Raw genomic sequence first — 20,358 nt, forward strand, 5'->3', positions numbered from 1 at the left:
GCGCTGGGACCGGGTCTTCTTGGAGTCAGGCTGCTTGGGAATGCAGCCCAAAGCTGGTGGTAAACTCCATCTAAGGCTAAATACTGGCATGAGCCCGATAGTCAACAAGTACCATAAGGGAAAGTTGAAAAAAACACATCAAGGCATAGAACCCAGGAGTCCTGGCTCCCAGCCTCCCCTGCTCTAACCCAGCAGACTCCACTCCCTCCCCCTCCCCCGCCCCCGAGATAGGAAGAGAACCCAGGCATCCTAGCCCCCAGACTCCTTACTCTAACATCTCCAATCCAGAACTAGGGAGTGAACCCATGTGTTCTGGCTCCCAGCCCCCCTGCTCTAACCCACCAAACCCCACTCCTCTCCTAGAACTAGGGAGAGAACCTAGGAGTCCTGGCTCCCAGCCCCCCACTCTGGGCAGGGGCTGGTGATTGGCGGGACTGCCAGGCAGCTGGGGGGCGCGGATCTGGGTGGGAGTGCAGCCACATGTTGCTGGGGCTTGGGGGGGTCCCTTGGCCTTTTCACACTCCTCCCTTGGAGACTTTGTCCCCCTCCTCAATAGGGCCGCAGCAGGCCCCGTTCCCACAAGGCCCCGTTACCCAGGCGACAGGCCCTGCTGAGCCTGGGAAGCCCGACAGCTTTTCCTGACGCCCGCACCAATTGATGGGCCACTCACCATTCAGATGCGGGGAGGGGTGAGGGGCAGGTGTTGGGGGAGCAGTGCCCACCTCCCCACCCTGTGAGCCGATGGCACCAGCAAAGGATTGGGACCTATGGTGGTCTCTTAGGAAGAGTTTGTGCCGCCAGGACTCCTGGGTTCCATCCCCAGCTCGGGGAGGGCTGGAATGGGGGAGGGAGAGCTGGGATGCCTGGGTTCTCTCCCTAACTCTGGGAGGCAAGTGGGGTACAGTGGTTAGACTCAAGGACGTGGGAATTGTATGTTGGAGTCCTGCCTCCCAGTGCTCTAGGAGCTCTGGTGCGGCTGGGCCCTGGCCCCAGCCCCAGTGATTTACCCTCCCCCACTCCATACAGATGCCAATTTTTTTTTCTGTTTAATCCCCAAATCTTCAGAATATTCTTTCCAAATCCTCTTGGGACAGATTCCAACGGCGGCTCGCTGGGTGTCTCCAAGCTACACCCCCACTCACAGCACTCTGCGACAGTCCTCTGGACACACCCAGAGCCAGACACAGTCCTGCTCACTGACCCCAGAGATACAGCAACACCAACGCACACACTAGGGCGTGATACATGCAGAGCTACACACGCTGCACAAACATGCCGAAACACACATGAACATGCAGGTACACACAGAACTATACGCACTGCACAAACACGCCGAAACCGAGGTGGGGGCTTAAATCTGTCTAGCAAAGAAAACACAAACCAGCAGAAATCCCCTTAAATCTCCCCCCCTCCACACACACCCTAGCACAATCTGCTTCCCATTCACCCTCATCACCCGGGGACTGACAGGGCAGGCATGTGCCTGCAGCATGGCCTAGCACAGAGAGCAGGGTGGGCTGGGAGCCAGGACTCCTTGGTTCTATCCCCAGCTCTGGGAGGGGAGTAGGGGCTAGTGGGTTTGTTTCCCAGCTCTGGGAGGGGAGTGATATTTAGTGGTTAGAGCTGGGAGCCAGGACCCCTGGGTCCTATCCCTGGCCCTGGGAAGGGAGTGGGGACTAGTGATTAAAGTGGGAGGGGGCAGTCAGGAGTTCTGGGGTCTAGTGCTTAGAGGTGGGGGGCTGGGACGTCCGATGCCTGGGTTCTATCTCCCTGTGTGGGGTGAGTCAACTCCATGAGGTCTCAGCTTCCCCCATTTCCCCTGTTGCACAAACTCCCAAGAGATAATTGGGAACAGATGTGGGGGAATTCCCAGCCCCATGGCATTTCCACTCATGTGGCTGCAAGACTCCCCAGGGGGCAGGGTCATAGGCCGGGGGATGCGCTCTGTCAGCTGGTGCTACCTGCTCAGGCAGAGAGAGGGGGCATGAGGGTAGGCAGCTGTGAAAGGCCAAGAAAGAACAGGGGCAACCAGAGAAAGAGGTTGGAACCAAGGAGGGGGAGCAGGCCAGGCTGGGGGGCTGGGGGGCTGGGGAAGATGGAGCTGTTTGGGCCTGGGGGCTGAGGATCTAGCTAAGCTGAGGGGGCAGCAGGCTGTGCCTAGCGAGGAGCTGGCAGGAAGCTGGGGGTTGCGTCAGGTTGTTATGCAGTGGCTGCCCCCTGGGATTCCCAGTTCCTATTCTTAGGCCTCCCTGCTGGGGGGGGCGGCAAGGGGAGCAACCAGCTCCGGTTGTGCTCACACAGCACCAGACACTGCACACACAAACAGTGCACATACCAACTGCAACACACGAGCACAGCGCAGAGACACACAAATGACACCCAGAATGTCCACACGTACTGCATCTGCAATCCACATACAGACACACACACATCCCTCTATGCACAGCAACACCACTGCACAAACACAACCCTCACTACACACACACCGGGTCACACCCCTCCTGGGGTTGTGGAGGTGCATGTGTTATGTGCCCACTTTTGCCTTTACTCTTCTTGTGAGCTGGCTTGATCCATGCATGTGTGCACTGTGTTGTGTAACACACTTACCTACCTCCACCCCCCTCCCCAACACCCCATATCCCCTAATGCCCTTCTCATGCTGCTGGGGGGGGACGACCAGCTCCCCCTCCCCCCACTCAGTAGCAGATGACCCAGGCTCTGTGTGTGTGATCTTTTTTATTAATGAGAGCACCCTCTCCACCAATCAGTGCACACCCTGGGCGGGGCCTGCCGGCAGCTGGCCTCAATGAGTCGCTATCCCCAGAGCTGAAGGACTCCAGAGCATCATCAGCCTGGCTGTGCAGAGTGGGTTCTCGGGATCGAGAGAGAACCCAGGAGTCCTGGCTCTCAGCTCCTCCAACTACTAGTCCCCCGTCCCCTCCCAGAGCTCAGGATAGAACCCAGGAGTCCTGGCTCCCAGCTCCCCCAACCACTAGACCCCCAGTCCCCTCCCAGAACTCAGGATAGAACCCAGGAGTCCTGGCTCCCAGCCCCCACACACTAACCACTAGACCTCCCTCCTCTTCCCTCCCTGAGTTGGAATAGAACCCAGGAGTCCTGACCACCACCCTCCCCCGGTGGGTGTAGAGGAATCCAGAGCAGAGCTGCAGTGTGGATTTACCGATCCCCATCCCAGTGCCAGCAGCGGACCGGAACGGGAGCTGGATCCCCCAAGGGCTCCCCAACCCAGCACAGAGATGTCAGCCCTGCTCCCCTGCATCCTGGCCCTGAGCTGCCTCGGCCACATAGGTAGGAGCTGGGGGGATGTGGACCTGGGCTTGTGGGGTGGGGATCAGTTGGGTCCCCCCGGGTCATATCCTCCACTATCTCCAAAGCGGGCTGAGCAATTGGAGGGGTCTTCTTAGCCTTCCTTCCCAGGACTCTGCACACACACCACTGGCTACAGTGGTGGGCTGGGAGCCAGGACTCCTGGGTTCTTTCCCTGACTCCAGGAGGGGAGTGGAGTGGAGTCTAGTGGGTTATAGTGGGAGGGGGGGGCTGGGAGCCAGGACGCCTGGGTTCTTTCCCTAGCTCTGGGAGGGGAGTGGGGTCTAGTGGGTTGGGGAAGTGGGGTCTGGGGGTCAGGACTCCTGGGTTCTCTCCCCAGCTCTGCTACTGGCATCCTGACCTTGAGCGAGCTCCTCTGGTCTTTGCCACTCAGGATGATGGTGCCAAGCTGTGTGTTTTGGGTGGGGGGGGGGATATGTATGTGTCTGTGTGGGGAGGGGGAGTAAATGCACTAAGCTCAGGGCGGGATAATTATCCTGCTCCCCAGTGCCTGTCCCACCCCTTCAGGATCTTACTGGGAAGGGGCCCCAATGAGTGCCCATAGTGGGGTGCTGTGATACAGCCCCCATGGGGGGAGAAGGGTAGCAGGCAGTGGGGAGCTGTCCCCCAGCCTCTCCTCCACCTCATGGGGCGCTCCGGGGAAAGAACCAAATGAGTCCTGCGAGTCTGCAATTTCCTGGATCATCCCCTACAGACTTCCTGAGGAGGTGGTTGCTGGGTTCTGTCCCAGCTCTGGGAGGGGAGTGGGGACCAGTGGTTGGAGGGGAAGGGTTGGGAGCCAGGACTCTTGGGTTCCATTGCTAAAACTGCCTCAATTTCCCCTTCTGGAGGCCCAGAGCATTGTGGGCTATCCTACAGTCTGGCAGGGATACAGAGGGGGATGGGGGAGAGCAAAATCTCAGCTCCATTTCCCCCCTCCCCCCACCCTTTCCCAGTGTGTCTGTCAGATCCTCTACTCCTGCGCTGACAGAGAAAGGAGCAGACCTGCCCTGGGGCAGGTGTGGAGGTGCCCAGGCACGGCTGGGTGCCAGTCGTCCCCAGGGTGTGTGTGTGAGGGGGTTCTGGAGGTGTCAGGGGAGCCAAGCCAAGCTCACACTTACACGCCTGGTTGGGCTGCTGGGCCCCCCAGCTATGAATTCCCTTTACGGAAACACTAATGAATTCTGAGAGGTTTGGGGCAGAGTGTCGGGGGGGAGGGGGGCTGGATGGAGCAGGGGGTGTCTGCCTTGGGGCATTGTTTTCCATTCACTTGGGTCAGAGGAGCTGGCAGGGGGCTGGGTGGGAACTGGGGGAGTGGGTTTGGGATCTGACAGGAGAGGGATGGGAGCCCAGGTGCTTGAGGGGGAAATCATGGGGTTATGGGGCTGGGGGGATCGGGATCTGACAGGGGAGGGATGGGGGCCCAGGTGCTGTTGGGGGGGTTCCAGGGCTGCTGGGGGGAGGGATCAGGAGAGGGGACTGTAACTGTTCTGTAGCAGCTCTCCATGGGCCCATCCAGCCCCATATCTCCCCCCACCCCTGATCAGACCCACTGACCCTGGTACCTGCCCCTCCCCCCTTCCCTGCTGCTCAGGATGTCAAACCCAGGGGGCCTGATGGTCTGGCCATGTGAGCTCAGTAACTAACCCAGGCTCTGGTGATACTTTCTGTAAGAATCAGGAGGCCTTGGTTCCATCCCCTGCTCTGGGAGAGAAATCGGGTCTAGTAGGTTACAGCAGTGGGGCTGGGAGCCAGGACTCCTGGGTGGTGGGTCTAGTGGGTTATTGCTGGGGGACTGGGAACCTGTATTCCTGGGATCTATTCCCCAGCTTGGGGGGGGGGGGGGGAGGGGGGTGGTTAGGAGCCAGGACTCCTGGGTTCTAATCCCTGGCTCGGGTGGGGGGGTTGCCTTTCCTCTGGGCATGGGGGAGGGGCCGGCTTTGCAGACACACATACAAAATTAACATCTGTTGGCTGTTTGGAAGTGACCTAATTTCTGGGGGCTGAGCTGGTGCCAGGTTGTGCTGGCAAATCTGCCAGGGGGTGTTATGCTCATTGCTGGGCATGTGCCCCCCAACCCCTGCCATGGGGCGCCTGGCTGGGTATGAGGGGGGTTTCTCATGCCAGTGGGGTGGTCCTGTGCAGCTGCAAGTCTCCACCCACCCCCTCGTAGTGAAAGCGGGGAGGGTCAATGGGGAGGAGGGGAGAGAAGGTGCAGGGTTTGTTTGGCCATCCATCCATCCGCATACACACGGTCACCCATCCATTTATCTATCCCCATATCCCACCCTCCGCCCCACCACTTTCTCTCTCTCTCCTGCTGCCCCCCTTTTGCCAGTGGGCTGGGGGGGGGCAATGCTGGGCTGTGTTTTGGGCAGTGGGGCCAGGTCGGCAGAGATGGGGGGGGGGTTTCAGACTGGAGGGCTGGGTGGGAGGTGCAGGCCATGGGGGGCCAGGCCAGTGAAGGCAGGGGGGCCAGGCCAGCGTAGGTGGAGGGGTGCTGGCCGTGGGGCTGGGGGGGTCACAGGCCATGGGGGGGGGCCAGGCTAGTGAAGATGCCAGGCTGGTGGAGGTGAGGGGGGCAGGCTGGTGGAGGTGGGGGTGCAGGCTGTGGCGGGTGCAGACCGTGGGGGAGGAAGGCCAGTGGAGAGGGGTCGCAGGCTGTGGGGCAGGAGGGCCAGGCTGGCGGGAGGAGGGTGGGGGAGTGGCCGGCCCTGCTCTGGGCTGCCAAGGCAGCAGGCGTGGGGGTGGCCGGACGGAGGAGGGGGGATGGGCGCTGAATGAGCCCCAGCACAAAGGGGTCCATTGTGGGTCCTGGCAGCTCCCGCTCTCACAAGCTGTCTGCCCCAAGGTGGGGCCCCCCATGTTCCTCCCCGCCCCACCCCCTCCCACTGCCACTCCCAGCACAACAACACCGGCTTTGTGTGGGCACTGCATTAACCCCACAGCCCCCCATGGCCTGGCCTCTGTCTGCCTGGCCCTCCACTGCACTCGCATGCCTCATCCACCCCTCCCTGCCCCATGAGAGACAAGATACTGGCCCCAGGGCTAATGGGGGACACTGGGTGGCTCAGGCGGGTGGGGAATGGGACAGCCTCCTGAGGCTGCCCCCCTGCCAGTCACTCTCATTATCCCCTTCATGTAGATGTGGGAAACTGAGGCATGGAGAAGCAACAGGACTTGTCCAAGTTCACCTGGGCAGCAGTATAGAGGCAGAGCCACAGAGAGAACCCAGGAGTCCTGGCTCCCAGCCCGCCCCCACCCCGAGCTCACATGGTGGAGTCCGTGTTTCCTGACTCGCTGTCCCATGCTCTAATAGCTAACCCACCAGTGCCTCTGGCTATATCCATCCTCGGAGGCTCAGTGCTTTCTGCTGGCCCTTTCCCCCATTCTGTCCCCCCCTTCCGTGCAGGGAGGGTTACTGGGGGGCAGAGGGCCTGGCCAGGCTGGGATCAGCAGGGCCCCACTTTCTGCACAAAGCTATTTGTTGGAACTGCGCGGCTTCCAGCGCCCCCTCCCCAGAGGCAGGCGCACAATGGGCACAGATTTCACGCCTGTGGAGGCCTCTGTGCAGCTTCTAAGCAGATTTGCTGTTGAGCGTGGAAATGCAGCTAAGTATCTCTCATTGGAGGGGATGGGAGAACTGACAAGTGGGGAAGGAGGGATGGCAAGAGAACCCAGGCATCCTGTCTCTCAGCCCTCCCCCTCTCCCCGGCTCTAACCACTAGACACGCTCTCGTCCCCAAACCAGGATAGAACCCAGGTGTCCTGACTCCCAGTCCCCATCTCGCTCTAACCACTGGGAATCATTCCCCCTATTTCCAGCTGTGGGCCAAGAGTGGGTTCTGGTGAGGACTCCTGGGTTCTATCTCTGCCTCTGGGAGGGGAGTGGGGTCTGGTGGTTAGAGCAGGGGGGGCTGGGAGCAAGGACTCCTGGGTTCTCTCCCCTGCTCTGGGAGAAGAGTGGGGTGCTGTAGCAGGGGTCTTCCCCAGGGTACCATGTATCTTCTCCCCCAGGCTGGGAGTGGGGGCACGGGACCAGCCCGGTAAGCTGAGCGCTGGTGAGCGGGTGTGTCAGGATGTGAGCGCTGGTGAGCGGGTGTGTCAGCCAGCGCGGCGCACTGCAGCTGTTGCTGCGGGTCTGCGTCATGGGGTGCGAATATTCTTGGGGAGCCTGGGGGTGAGTCCAGGTCATTCCTGGACTGTGTGTGTGTGTGACACTATGCCCCAGAGCCAGTGTGAGTCTGTGCGTGGTTGTGTCCGTGCAGGGGGAGGGGGCTGAGCCTGTGTGTGTGTGTCAGGGTGTGCGGGGGTGTCAGGAGGGGTGAATCTGGGTCAGGGTGTGCGTGATCCCTTGTGGATCTGTAAATCTGGCAATATCACCGAGTGTGTCTCAGTCAGCGTGTGATGGAGAGGGGGTCAGAGTCAGTGTCACTGGCTACTGAGGAGAGAGGTGTGTTTGTGTATCAAGCCAAAGCTCTGTGTGCGTCAGTGAGCAGTGTGTATGGGTATCAGAGCCCTGTGTGTGTGCATCTGTCACAGCTGTGTGCGTCTCCGTGTGTGTGTGTGTGTGTCACATCTGTGTGTGTGCATACATAGCCCCCTCTGCCCTCCCACGATGACCAGCGCACGCCCAGCCCCCCACCCGCTGGGCATTGCGAGTGGGTGAGAATTTAGTGCAATCTGGGGCAAAAATCTGTCTGGAGATTGGTCCTGCTTTGAGCAGGGGGTTGGACTAGATGACCCCCTGAGGTCCCTTCCAACCCTGAGGTTCTATGACTCCTGGGTTCTGGCCCAGGCAGTGGGGTGTAATGGGTTCGAGCTGGGACTCCTGGATCCCCTGTGCTGCACAAAGCCTGGCATATGTGCATTTCCCTCTGATTTGTTCTGCCTCGCTCCCCCCAGCCCCTCCTGACCCTCCTCAGAGGATTATCCCCTTATTCAGATCCTGGTTTATTGGGTAAACTTGGAAACAATCGGGACAAAGGGCGGTGTGATTGGATTGGAATTAAGAAGGGTTTAGCCAGGAGATCAGAGCCGAGGAATCTCAGTGGTGCAAAAAGGATCTTTCACCCTTCAGCCTCTGGGCTCTTTCTCTGCAGAAATGGAGCAGTTCCTGCCCCAGGGGGCTGGGGTGGGGGTGTCTCGGGCAAGGCCTAGGGGGAATGGGGTAGTGGGGAGAGTGCAGGGCAATCGGGGGGCAGAATTAGGTGCGGGGAGGGTGTATCTATCAGGGCTGTCCTTAGGCATTCACGGCTGCAGAGGGTATCCGAAAATTTGGGGCACCACCGGGACAGCAGGTAAGAGCGGGTCGGTTCCCACACACCCAGCGCACGCTGCAGTCTCCTTAGGCAATGCCATATTCCCAGAGCCAAATGCGCTGGCGCCGCGCAGGGTATGGGGCGGGGAACTGTGACTCCACCGCCGTGAGTCGGGCTGGGCGGCTGGTATCCTTTGCTACCTTGTCCCTTCCCCCCAGGGCTGCCGCAGCGTCGGCTGTGTAGGAAGCTCAGTGTGTGTCAGCAATGGGGAGGTGGTTCTTCTGGGGAGTCTGTGGGCAGGGGTGGTGGCTGTGCCCCAAGTTGGGCATGGGGCACCAGTTTAATAATACTGCATAGGGCCCCATAAATCCTAAGGGCAGCCCTGGTATCTATAGTGGGATGGGGTGGACAGTTGGGGGTTGCTGGGGGAGTGGGTATCTGTGGGGTTGGGCTAGGGGACAGAGGTCCCTGGGGAAGGGCTGGGGGGACCCTGGGGAGGATGTGTCTGTGGGGGGTGGAGCTGGGGAGGCCAGGGGAGGAGGGCACTTCGCCATCCAATCTCCCCACACCTTGTGCGGGGCAGATAGCCCTGAGTACATTGCGGGGGTCTCTGACTCCTGTTCCCTAGCCCTGACCCCTACGTCCCCCCCACATGTCCCCTCCTACCAGCCTGCCAGCCCCACAGAAAGGCTGGGCCAGCTCTGTGGGGATAGGCACCACAACACTCTTACAACCCTGCTTAAGGTGCCCAGGGTGGGGAGGTTGGCAGAGACCTCATAACCCCCTCCTTCCCCTATTGACTCCTGGGGAGGGCAGTGCAGGTGGACCAGATCCCCCCAGCAAGCCAGGGTCCCATTCCCTGTCCCACTGGCAACCACAGCAGCTGCCCTTCCATGCACCCCTCTCTGCCTGCCCCTTCCGTCTCCCTGCCCCCACCCTACCTCACCCCTTTCAGGCCCCACAGAAAGGCCCCTCCAGCTGCACCAGTCCCTCACTCACTTGCAATATCAAATGGATTTACTGGGGGCCTCATCCCAGCTCCCCCCTCCCCTGCTGCTGGGATCCCCCATTCTCCCCCTCCATTCTGTGCTCCCTATGCCCCCTTCCCCACTGGCTAGATATCCCATCCTCCCCATCCTGCCCTCCCCTTACACTCCTTCCCCGCTGCCTGGATCCCCCATCCCCCCCGGCCTGCACTCCCCACATCAACCCTTCCCCTGCTGCCAAGATTCTCCAGCTCCCTCTCCGGTGCTCCCCATGCCCACCTCCCCTGCTGCCTGGATCCCTCATCCCCACTGGCCTGTGCTCCCCACACACCCCTCCCCTGCTGCTGGGATCCCCCATCCCCTCTGGCCTGCACTCCCCATGCCCCCCTCCCCTGCTGACAGGATCCCCCATCCCCCTGGCCTGTGCTCCCCATGCTGCTCCCCTTCCCCAGCCAATCTCCCCCCACCTTGTGCTCCTGTTGGGAGCTTTCCCTCATGAACTCCCCTCCCCAAGATGAGATTGAACCCAGGAGTCCTGGCTCCCAGTCCCCCCTTCCCCATGCCTCCCGTAATCCCTGGGCCCCTGTCGGGTTAACACCTCCCCCTCCCCCGCCCACCAGGCTGGGGGGCGTATTTCTTTCAGCAGCCCATGGACCAGGTGATCGTGGCGGGGCAGTCGGTGACGCTGGCCTGCGTGGTTGTGGGCTACCAGGGCATGGTGCAGTGGACCAAGGATGGCCTGGCACTGGGCGGAGAGCGAGACCTGCCTGGTACGTATGCGGCTGCAGGGGGGGGGTCAGCAGGGGGTGCTGTGCTTTGAGGGGTACTGGGGGTCCCTCGGGGGGCTGTGCTGCAGGGAGGCAGGGACCAGCGGACCCCACTGGCCGCCGTGCTGCAGGGGAGGGGCCTGGGGGTCCCCAGAGGGCACTGTGCTGCAGGGGAGTGGACTGGGGGTCCCCAGGGGGCGCTGTTCAGTGGGGGGAAGGACCAGGAGACTTCATAGGGTGCCATGTTGTGGGAGGGGACTGAGGGTCCCTGGGGGGCGCTGTGCCAGTCCCTGCAGTCTGTCCCTCTCTCCCGCAGGCTGGTCCCGGTACTCCATCGTCGGGGATCCGGCGGCTGGGCAGCACAACCTGAGGATCGAGTCCGCTGAGCTTGGCGACGACGCTGTGTACGAGTGCCAGGCTACGCAGGCGGCGCTGCGCTCCCAGCGTGCCCAGCTCACGGTGCTCCGTGAGTGTCCCCTCACCCCCAGCTGGGGAACCGCCCTGGGGAAGCTCACAGCACTGGAGCCCCCTCTCCCCACAGCTGGGGCACCACCCTGGGGACTCCCACCCCATCACTGATCCCCTGTCTCCCATCTGCCCCCCACAGTACCGCCCAATGACCCCGTGATCCAGAACGGCCCCATCGTCCGGGTCCAGGCCAGCGTGCCCTACAACCTGACCTGCCAGGTGTCTGGTGCCAAGCCTGCCCCTGAGATCAGCTGGTACCGCAATGGGCAGCTGCAAGACTCTGCCCTCTATGCCAAGGTGAGGTGCCAGGGTGCAGGGGTAGGGCATTAAAGGGGGGGCATAGGGTATGTGTGTGGGGCAGGTTATTAAAGAGCAACCTGAAGTGTGTGGGGTGCAGGGAATTAAAGGGGCAGCCCAGGTGTGTGGTGGGACACAGGCTATTAAAGGGGCAGTGGGGGGGGGGGGTAGGGTATTAAAGAGGAGGTGGGATATGGCATGAAAGGATGGCACAGTGGGGGGGTGGGAGATTCTCCCTCCCAGCCCCCTGGATCCATTGGGGGATGGGCCTAGTGGGCCCCAGGCTGAGGCCTGACCTCTGCTCCTGCCCCCCAGGCCCTGATGGAGGATGGGAAGCGGGCGACGGCCATCAGCACCCTGCTTCTCACGTCCAGCACCCAGGACATGGGCAGCGCCTACACCTGCCGCGTCGCCAACCCGGCCGCACCTGCTGGCAAGCAGACCTCCATCACCCTTGACGTGCTGTGTGAGTCCTGACCCGGGGGGCAGGGGCGCTGCGCTGTGGGAGGCAGGGCCAGGTCTTGGCATGGGGCGCCGTGCTGCGGGGGTAGGGGAGCTGGCAGGGGCACCATGTTGTGGGGACCGGGCAAGGGGCTCAGCGGGGGCACTGTGCTGCAGGGAGCAGGGGAGGGTCAGGTGGGGGGCACTGTGCTGCAGGGGTGGGGGGGCCAAGCAGGGTGCACTGTGCTGTGAGGACAGGGAGGGGACTGTGCTGTGGGGGCCGGGGGGAGCCATGCTGCAGTGGGTGGGGGTGCCTGGTGGGGTGCATTGTGTTGTGAGGGGCAGGGCAGGGGGCTCGGCGGGGGGGCAGGTGAGCCCCACCCAAGAGCTGGTCGCATGTCTCTGACTGTCTTCCCCTTCCCCCCTCCAGACCCCCCCACCGTGATCCTCTCTGTCCAGCCACAGACTGTCCCGGAGGGGGGCAAGGTCAGCTTCCTCTGCACCGCCACTGCCAACCCCGAGGTGACCGGCTACCGGTAAGAGTCTCGGGCCCAGCCAGGGGAGGGGGCGGGGATGCACTGCCCTCTGGTGGCTGCAGTGGGGACGTGCAGGCCCCCTCCCACCGGCTCTTGCTGCCTTACCTGCGGGAGCAGAGGGGAATCCACGCCCCCTGGTGGGCACAGGAGGTACTGCCCCCAGCTGATGTAGCAGCGGCTCCCCCTAATTCTGCGTCTCTCCCCCCCGCCGGCTGTGGGGCAGGTGGGCGAAGGGCGGCGCAGTCATTGCCGAGGCCAATGGGGACAGCTACGAGGCCAGGGTGGATCACTCCTTCTTCACCCAGCCTGTGTCCTGCGAGGTGGCCAACGCCGTGGGCAGCACCAATGTCAGCACCCTGGTGGATGTGCACTGTGAGTGGGGGGGATGAGCGCTGTGATCCCTGTCTGTGGGGGGTTTGCAGGGGCGGGATGGGGATATGGGGGGCAGGATGCTGTGAAGGTGCTGTCAGTGGGGAAGAGTAAGGGGATGGGATGGGCGGGTGAGGGATGGGTTGGGGGGAAGGGCACAGTCAGGGAGCCAGGCTGTGGTTGCTGCAGGGGCTGGGCACTGAGCAGAGGGAGGACAATTGAAGGTGGGCATGCATGGGGGAGGGGTACAGTATTGGCAGGGAACCATAGGGGGTGGGTTTGACAGTGTTGGGAGGATGACCCCACCCCCACACCACAAGCCCCACCCAAGCAGTGACTGGATCCCCTCCCTGCAGTCGGGCCCCGCCTGGTCTCCCAGCCTAAGCCCCTCACTGTGGATGTCGGGGCCGACGCCTCTTTCACCTGCACCTGGGCTGGGAACCCGCCCCTCACCCTGGCCTGGACCAAGAAGGGATCCAGTGTGGTGAGTGACCTGCCCACTGCAGTCCTGGTTCCCGCCTCCAACTGCTCGACCCCACTCCTCTCCCAGAACCAGGGATCAAACCCAGGAGTCCTGGCCCCCAGCCCCACTGCTCTAACCGCTAGATCCCACTCCCCTCCCAGGGCCAGGGATCAAACCCAGGAGTCCTGGCCCCCAACCCATTGCTCTAACCACTAGACCCCACTCCCCTCCCAGGGCCAGGGATCAAACCCAGGAGTCCTGGCCCCCAGCCCCACTGCTCTAACCGCTAGATCCCACTCCCCTCCCAGGGATCAAACCCAGGAGTCCTGGCCCCCGACCCATTGCTCTAACCACTAGACCCCACTCCCCTCCCAGAGCCAGGGATCGAACCCAGGAGTCCTGGCCCCCTGCTCTAACCCCCGCCATGTGGCTGCAGGTGCTGAGCAATGGCAACACCCTGCACCTAAAGGCCGTGACGCAGGAGGACGCTGGCACCTACGTGTGCAAGGCCATCGTACCACGCATCGGTGTGGCTGACAAGGAGGTGACGCTGGCGGTCAACGGTGAGGGCAGGGGTGGGACATTCCCTGGGGGTGGGGCATCCTAGTGGGCATTGCCTGGGGGCTGGGCATTGCCTGGGGGTGAGGCTTCCATGGGTGGAGCCTCAGGTGGCCCATCCCCATGGGGGTTGCTTCTCATAGGGTGTGGGGAAGGCGTCTGAGGAGGGGGGTGTCTCTGTGCTGGGGGAGGGGTACGAGTAGGTGCCTCCCCCCTTAATTCTGCCTCCTCCCATTGCAGGGCCCCCCATCATCACCACTGAGACCAGCCAGCAGACGGCGCTGGGGGACAAGGCACGGTTGGAGTGTCTAGTGAGGAGCACGCCGCCCCCTGACCGCATCGTGAGTGCTGTCCCCTGACTCCCCCGGCCCACCAACCTGCTTCCAACTGTATTGAGTGCTGCTCCCCTGCCCCCACCGATACCCCAGCTCCACAACCTGCTCCCGACTGCAATGAGTACTGCCCCCTGCCCCCACCGATACCCCAGCCCCACAACCTGTCCCTGTCATGGACTCACAGATCAAGCCCACTCTTGGCCCTGTGTGGTCCGTGTGGGGGGGTGCCCCTTTCAGTGAGACAGTCCTTCGTGGGGGTCCACCCTCTCTTGGGGGTTAAGCCCCTCCACCTCCTGGAGCCGCACTTCTCGGAGCCTTAGCATGTCTGTCTCCGCCATGGGCCCCCTCAGGGAGTCCCCTCGCTCTGGACCCCTGGGGCCTCCACCCCCAAAGGGGATGATGCAACCCTGTTCTCTAGACCGGAGCAACTCTCAGCCAGTGTAAAATCAGAGGGTTTATTGAGCGTCTGAACCCAGCACAGGAAACTCTCAGGGCCTAAGGCCTGGTCTCCCTCAGCACAGCACATCCCAGTCTCCCCCTCATCCAGGTGGGCTCTGCCTGCTCTCTCTCTCCAGCCCCGAGCCCCCCTGCTTCCCAGCTGGGCATCTGATATCACCGGCCCCAAGCCCTGCCTCTGTCCATTGTTGTCTCTCCAGGTAAACAGGGTCACCGTGGCCTCCCCTCCTCTCTTCTGTCCTCTGGTCCCCTCTGGCTGGTCAGGTCACTGGGGTCCTCTCTTCGCAGCCCATTGTCTTCCCACTGGCCAGAACCGCTTTGACTCCTGAGCTGGGCCTCCAGGTCACCAGGGGTATCTGTCCTCCAGGCCATTGGCTGGGGTCCCAAGTCCCCTCGCTGGTCCTCTGTAACAACAATTCCCTCTCCCCTCACCTCATTAAACCAGTAACACCCAGGGAAACTGAGTCCCACCTCCTCTGCATGCAAACCATTGGAAAACCAAGAAAATCCATCACTTGGTCACAGTCCCTGACTGCAATGAGTGCTGCCCCCTGCCCCCACCGACACCTCAGCCCCACAACCTGCCCCGACCACATCGTGAGTGTTGCCCCCTGCCCCCACCGATACCCCAGCCCCACAACCTGCCCCGACCACATTGTGATTGCTGCCCTCTGCCTGCCCCCCAACTCACCCCCAGCTCCCCAACCTGCCCCCGAACACATTGTGTGTGCTGATGCCCCCCGGCCCTCCAATCTGCCCCGACCATATCGTGAGGGCTGGCCCCTGACTGACCCCCCTGAACTCCCCAACCGCATCGTGAGTGCTGCTGTCCTCTGCCCACCCCCCAGCCTGCCCCCCACTGACAGGGCCCGTGTCCGGTCTCACGGCAGGTGTGGGCGTGGGGCGAGCGGGTGCTGGACAATGGCTCGGAGGAGCGATTCACAGTGGATACAGCGCTGACGGAGTGGGGGGTGCTCTCGGCCCTGCTCATCCAGCCCACGCGCCCAGAGGACTTTGCCCTGCCTTACAACTGCACGGCCTGGAACCGCTTTGGGGCCCGCTCGGCGGCCATCACGCTGCGCCAGCAGGGTAAGCCCTGCCCCTCGCCCATAGCCTTGCCCACAGCCCAACTGGCCCCACCCACACCCAACCCTGGCACCACTTAGCCCCATGCTGACAGTATGGGCCCCATGGGCTCCAACCCCTGACCCAATTGCCCCACCCTCCCACACCAAACCGGCTACAACTTACCCAGATGCCCCGCTCCTGAGGTGGCTGTCACCGGATGAACCGTCCCCGTGAGGCATTATGTGCGACTGTTCCCCAGCTGCCCCGCCCCAGAGGTGGCTGCATTTCAATGCCGGATGAGCCGTCCCTGTGAGGCATTATGTGTGGCTGCTCCCCGGCTGCCCAGCCCCAGAGGTGGCTGCATTTCAGTGCTGGGTGAGCTGTCCCTGTGAGGTGTTATGTGCGACTTTTCTCCTGCTGCCCCCACTCCCCAGAGGTGGCTGTGTCTCAGTGCCAGGCAAGCTGTCTCCATGTGGTGTTATGTGTGGTTGTTCCCCAGCTGCCCCACCCCAGAGGTGGCTGCATCTCAGCACTGGGCAAGCTGTCCGTGTGCTTTAGCAGCAGGGACCCGCTCTCATCTGCTCTTTCCCCCACAGAGGTCCTGCCCATCATGATAATCGGGGCCTCAGCCGCGGCCGCCATCACCCTGCTGCTGGTCTTGGTCGTTGGCGTGTCTGTCTGCTGCCTGCGCTGGTGCCACGGGAAAGGTGAGGTCACTGGCTAGCTCTGCCCCTCCCCACTTACAGACGTGATCACCTGCAAGGCTGAGATGGGCCTTTCCCCCTTCACATGCAGACACACTTCTAACATGTGTTAACATGCCTGGGCTAATACATGGATCCACACACGCCCCGACATGGTACCACACAGACCCGTGCTTCTGTGGGTAGGGACACATGAGGACACACATGGACACGCCGGTTTAGATACAGGAACCCACGCGGGTTGGTGTTAGCAGTCTTGTGATGACATTGATGCTCCGGAGAACATATCTGTACAGACATGAAATGTGTCCCATGTAAAGGTCACACAAACATACCCTCACATATGTGGGCAGCCCCTTTAACATGTGCCTAGGCCCCCGACACATGAACATACGAGTCATTCCCATGTGCACCTGGAGCCATAACGTGTCTCAGACACATCTGCACTGATTTGGTAACCCCACTGCGTGTTTCTTTTAACACATGTGTGTGACTGGATCTGGACAGCTCGCTGGCTAAGTGTAACCTCTCCCTCCAATGGCTGGTGCAGGATAACAGACCTCTACTGCTACCCACCGATGGAGTGACTCCTCCAGTTCCAATGGCAGTTGCTGCATCTCAGTGCCGGGCGAGCTGTTCCCATGCAGAGGCGGCTGCATCTTAGCACCAGGGGAGTCATCCCCGTGCAGTGTTATGTACAACTGTTACCCAGCTGCCCCACCCCAGAGGTGGGACGGGGGACCACACCCACGGGGCGCACAGATTCCCCCCCACACCCGAACCAGTGGTGGGTGGGGCCCATAGGGGAGCTAGGGACCCAGGAGAGGTTCACGCCCCTGTGTCTATCTGTGTCCAGCAGCCAAACAAGGCACCAAGCTCTCGAAGACGGATGTCCTGGTGCAGATCACCACGAGCGACAGCAGCCCCAGCCGACCCAGCGATACAGAGGATGATGTCAAGGAGCCCATGGTGAGCGTGGCACAGTGTCCTGTACTGAGCCCCCGCAGCACAGCGCCCCCTACTGAGCCCCCCAGTGCCCACGGCACTGCGCCCCCTACTGAGCCCCCCGGTCTCCACGGCACTGCGCCTGCTACTGAGCCCCTGCAGCACAGCGCCCCCTACTGAGCCCCCCGGTCCCCATACCACGGGCCCCCTACTGAGCCCCCCGCTCTCCATGTCACAGCGCCCCCTACTGAGCCCCCTCACCCCTGTGCCCCCTACCGAGCCCCATGGTCCCCACAGCACTGCGCCCCTGCCCCATGGCACAGCTCCCTGACAAACCTCCCACTCCCCACAGCACAGCACCCCCTACTGAGCCCCTCACCCTGCTCCCCACAGCCCAGCGCCCCACAATGCCACGCTGGGCTATGCATCCAGATTCAGTTGGCTCATGGGGGGCGGGGGGTGGAAGCCCCGGGATCTGGCTGCAGGGAGTGTGGGGTGGGTGACAAAGCTGGACCCCCTACCCCAAGACTCAGCCCGTCCCCCCCACCCTCACAGGCCACGAGCAGCGAGTCCCCAGCCACATCGCATACGGAGCACAGCGAGATCCTGGAGGAGGAAGAGGGCAGCCAGGACATTAAGGTGGGAAGCCCCGCCCCAGACCCAGGCCCCGCCTTCTTTCTCCCAAGAGGCAATGCCATGGTGTCTCCTCCCCCTCTCTTAAAGGCACAGTAGCCCCCCTATACTTCCCCTGTCCCCCTCCTGCCCCACATTGAGTGCCCTGCTGGTGTGGGGTTGGGGGTCCCCCCAGGCTAGGGGGCTGGGAATTCACATCGCATTGGGATGCAGACAGCAGCTCCTCTCTTCCTAACAGCGAGGGGCACAGGCTCTCTGCAGACTCAGGCAGCGTCGCTGTGTCGGTCGCACTTGGGGCAGTTCCCTCCCTCTGAGGGGCAGCCTCCAATCTCCCCTCCCCCCTCTGGATCATTGATGTCTCTCTTCTACCCCCCCCCAGGACCCCACCAATGGTTACTACAAGGTCCATGCTCACGAGGAGCCCCACCTGTCTGGCAGTTTCTCAGAGTACGCCCCGGCCTCGCGTCCCCTCTATGCCGGGTCCCACGCCGCCATGTTCCCCCCCTCAGGGCAGCCCTACAGCCACCGCTATACGCTAGGGGCACCCAGCTCCCGCACAGCCTACGAGCCCCACTACCCGCAGGATGTGGTGTACGGGGGGGGCTACCTCACAGCCCCCTACACCCGGGCCTTCACCAGCTACATCAAGCCCAGCGCTTACGAGAAGGCAGAGAACGGCTACGAACAGTCAGACCAGGCCAGCAAGGTGTCGGGTGGCTCCCGCTTCTCCTACACCTCCCTCTCGCAACAGTCGGACTACGGGCGGCCCGCCCAGCAGCGCATGCAGACACATGTGTGACTCTTCCTCCCCAACACACATCAAGCCATTGGGGGACAGACACCCAGGGCCATCCCTGGTGTGGGAGGGGGTTGGTGGAGGTTCAGCTTAGCCAACTGTCTCAAAATGGCCGACAGGCTAGCTGACTTGTGCTGCTGGAGGTGGAGATGAGTGGCCATCGGCTGGGGGAAGAGGTTCAAAATGGCTGTCTCCCTAACTGACTTTTGCTTCTAGAGGTGGGGATGAGTGGCTATTGGCTGGGGGTAGGAATCAGGGCATGGGTTCAAAATGGCTGACAAGGGGGGTTCAAAATGGTTGACAGCCCTGTTGACTTCCTCCTTTGGAGCTGGGGATGGATTCGCACTGGATAGGGAAGAAGTCACAAGGTTGGATACGCTAATGCAATCAAAAATGGGTTCAAGATGGCCGACTGCCCAGCTTCTTCGGTTGGGCCTGGTGATGAATCCAATTGGCTGGGGAAGAAGTCCGGCTTAGCCCTGGGATGTTGAGGTGGGTTCAGAATGGCTGATGGTCCCATTCACTTCCTGAAATTGGCCGGTTGGCTTAGTCTGGAGCTGCCAAGGTGGATACAAAATGGCCACCAAGAGGGGCTCAAAATGGCCAACAGCCCAATCAGCTTCCTGCAGAGACAAGTGGAGGGAGGAGCCAGTGGATGTTGGATTTCTGAATGGCTTCCCCCACCGCAGTTGGCACTGGATCAACCAGGCCTGGAAGCAAGATGGCGACCGCAGGACCAAGCTGGCAGCTGATGCTAGGCCCCACCTGCTGGAGTTGCAGGCCCAGTAAAAATGGCAGCTCTCAACTTCCTGTGCAGCCTGACCATGGGGCTCATGGGGGGCAGTGGACATATGCGTGAATCCCCCCGATAGCAGCACCTTCCCACGCACCACCAATGGGGGGGCCTAGGTCTGCTGCCCTCTGCTCCACCCCCACCCACCCCCCCTGCTGGGGTGGGACTGGTAGGGGCCCCATAGATTGGTGGGACTGGGAGCTAACAGCCCATGGGGATACTAAGGGCAGATTCCTCCTTTCAGAGCGTGCAACCTCAGGCATGCCCCCGGGCAGCGGCCTGGTTGGCTTGGGGGGGGCGGGGGGGGAGGGAATAGAGCACAAGACCTCTCCCCTCCAAGGGGCACCAATTCTAATTCCCCATTGCAAGACCACGGGGGCAAGATGTTGATGTTATAGATGGGCCTGGCCACAGCCTCTGGCAGTAATCAGAGCTGGGCCAAATCGATCCAGGTGGGGGGCTGGGTTTTTCCCCACCATTAAAAACACCCCGTTTCCCTGCCATCCCCAGGCACTGTGTTCCCCCACAGGGGGGATGGGAGTTCTCAGGGTAAACCCCCCACACACAAACACCTGTCAATCTCCCATTACAACTGCGCAGACAAATAATTTATAATTAATAAAACACATGGAAAGAGTCAGTGAGACTTTTATTGGGGAACCAGCCTGACGAGACAGGGCCCGACAAATACTGCTTGGGTCCACCCCCTGGATCCGACCGCTACCTGGCCCCTCCCTGCCCCCCAAATCCGACCCATCCAGCCCGCCACCCGCCCCCCCCCCGCCCCCCATATCCCACCCAGCCAGCCTGGTACCCGCCCCTGCCCTCCCCTCCAAAGCTGACCCAACTAACCCGGTACCCACCCCCTCTCTGCCCCCGGAGCTGACACATCCACCCCAATACCTGCCACCTCCCTGCCCCCCAAGCTGATCCATCCAGTCTGGTACTACCCGACCCCCAGAGCCAACCCATTCAGGCTGGTAACCACGCCCTCTCTGCCCCCCAAAGTTGACCCATCAAACCCGGTACCTGCCCCCAGGAGCCAACATGTCCAGCCCAGAAACTGCCCCCTGGACCTGACCCATCCAACCTGGAATCTGTCCCTCCCTGCCCCTTGGAGCAAACCCATCCAGCCCAGTGCCTGCCCCCATCTCT

The 20,358-nt window shown here is 61.9% G+C and overlaps 1 protein-coding gene across 4 annotated transcripts; it reads left to right on the forward strand.

Moving 5' to 3' along the window:
- Window positions 1-3,049: 3,049 nt before the first annotated feature.
- Window positions 3,050-19,836, forward strand: KIRREL2 (kirre like nephrin family adhesion molecule 2). 4 transcript variants are annotated; one of them, XM_034756905.1, is made up of 15 exons: window positions 3,050-3,309; window positions 10,195-10,344; window positions 10,658-10,807; window positions 10,949-11,106; window positions 11,422-11,572; window positions 11,978-12,083; window positions 12,307-12,455; window positions 12,809-12,936; window positions 13,352-13,478; window positions 13,714-13,814; window positions 15,155-15,353; window positions 15,929-16,039; window positions 16,893-17,005; window positions 17,537-17,620; window positions 17,994-19,836. In XM_034756905.1, the coding sequence occupies exons 1-15, from the start codon at window positions 3,258-3,260 to the stop codon at window positions 18,411-18,413; spliced, it is 2,199 nt and encodes a 732-aa protein (XP_034612796.1). In that variant the 5' UTR covers window positions 3,050-3,257; the 3' UTR covers window positions 18,414-19,836. The 4 variants fall into 4 exon arrangements, with proteins under 4 accessions (XP_034612796.1, XP_034612797.1, XP_034612798.1 ...); XM_034756906.1 differs by having other exon boundaries at window positions 16,896-17,005; XM_034756907.1 differs by lacking the exon at window positions 17,537-17,620.
- Window positions 19,837-20,358: the final 522 nt, after the last annotated feature.

This window comes from Trachemys scripta, chromosome 24, assembly GCF_013100865.1.
Source record: "Trachemys scripta elegans isolate TJP31775 chromosome 24, CAS_Tse_1.0, whole genome shotgun sequence".
NCBI lineage: Eukaryota > Metazoa > Chordata > Testudines > Emydidae > Trachemys > Trachemys scripta.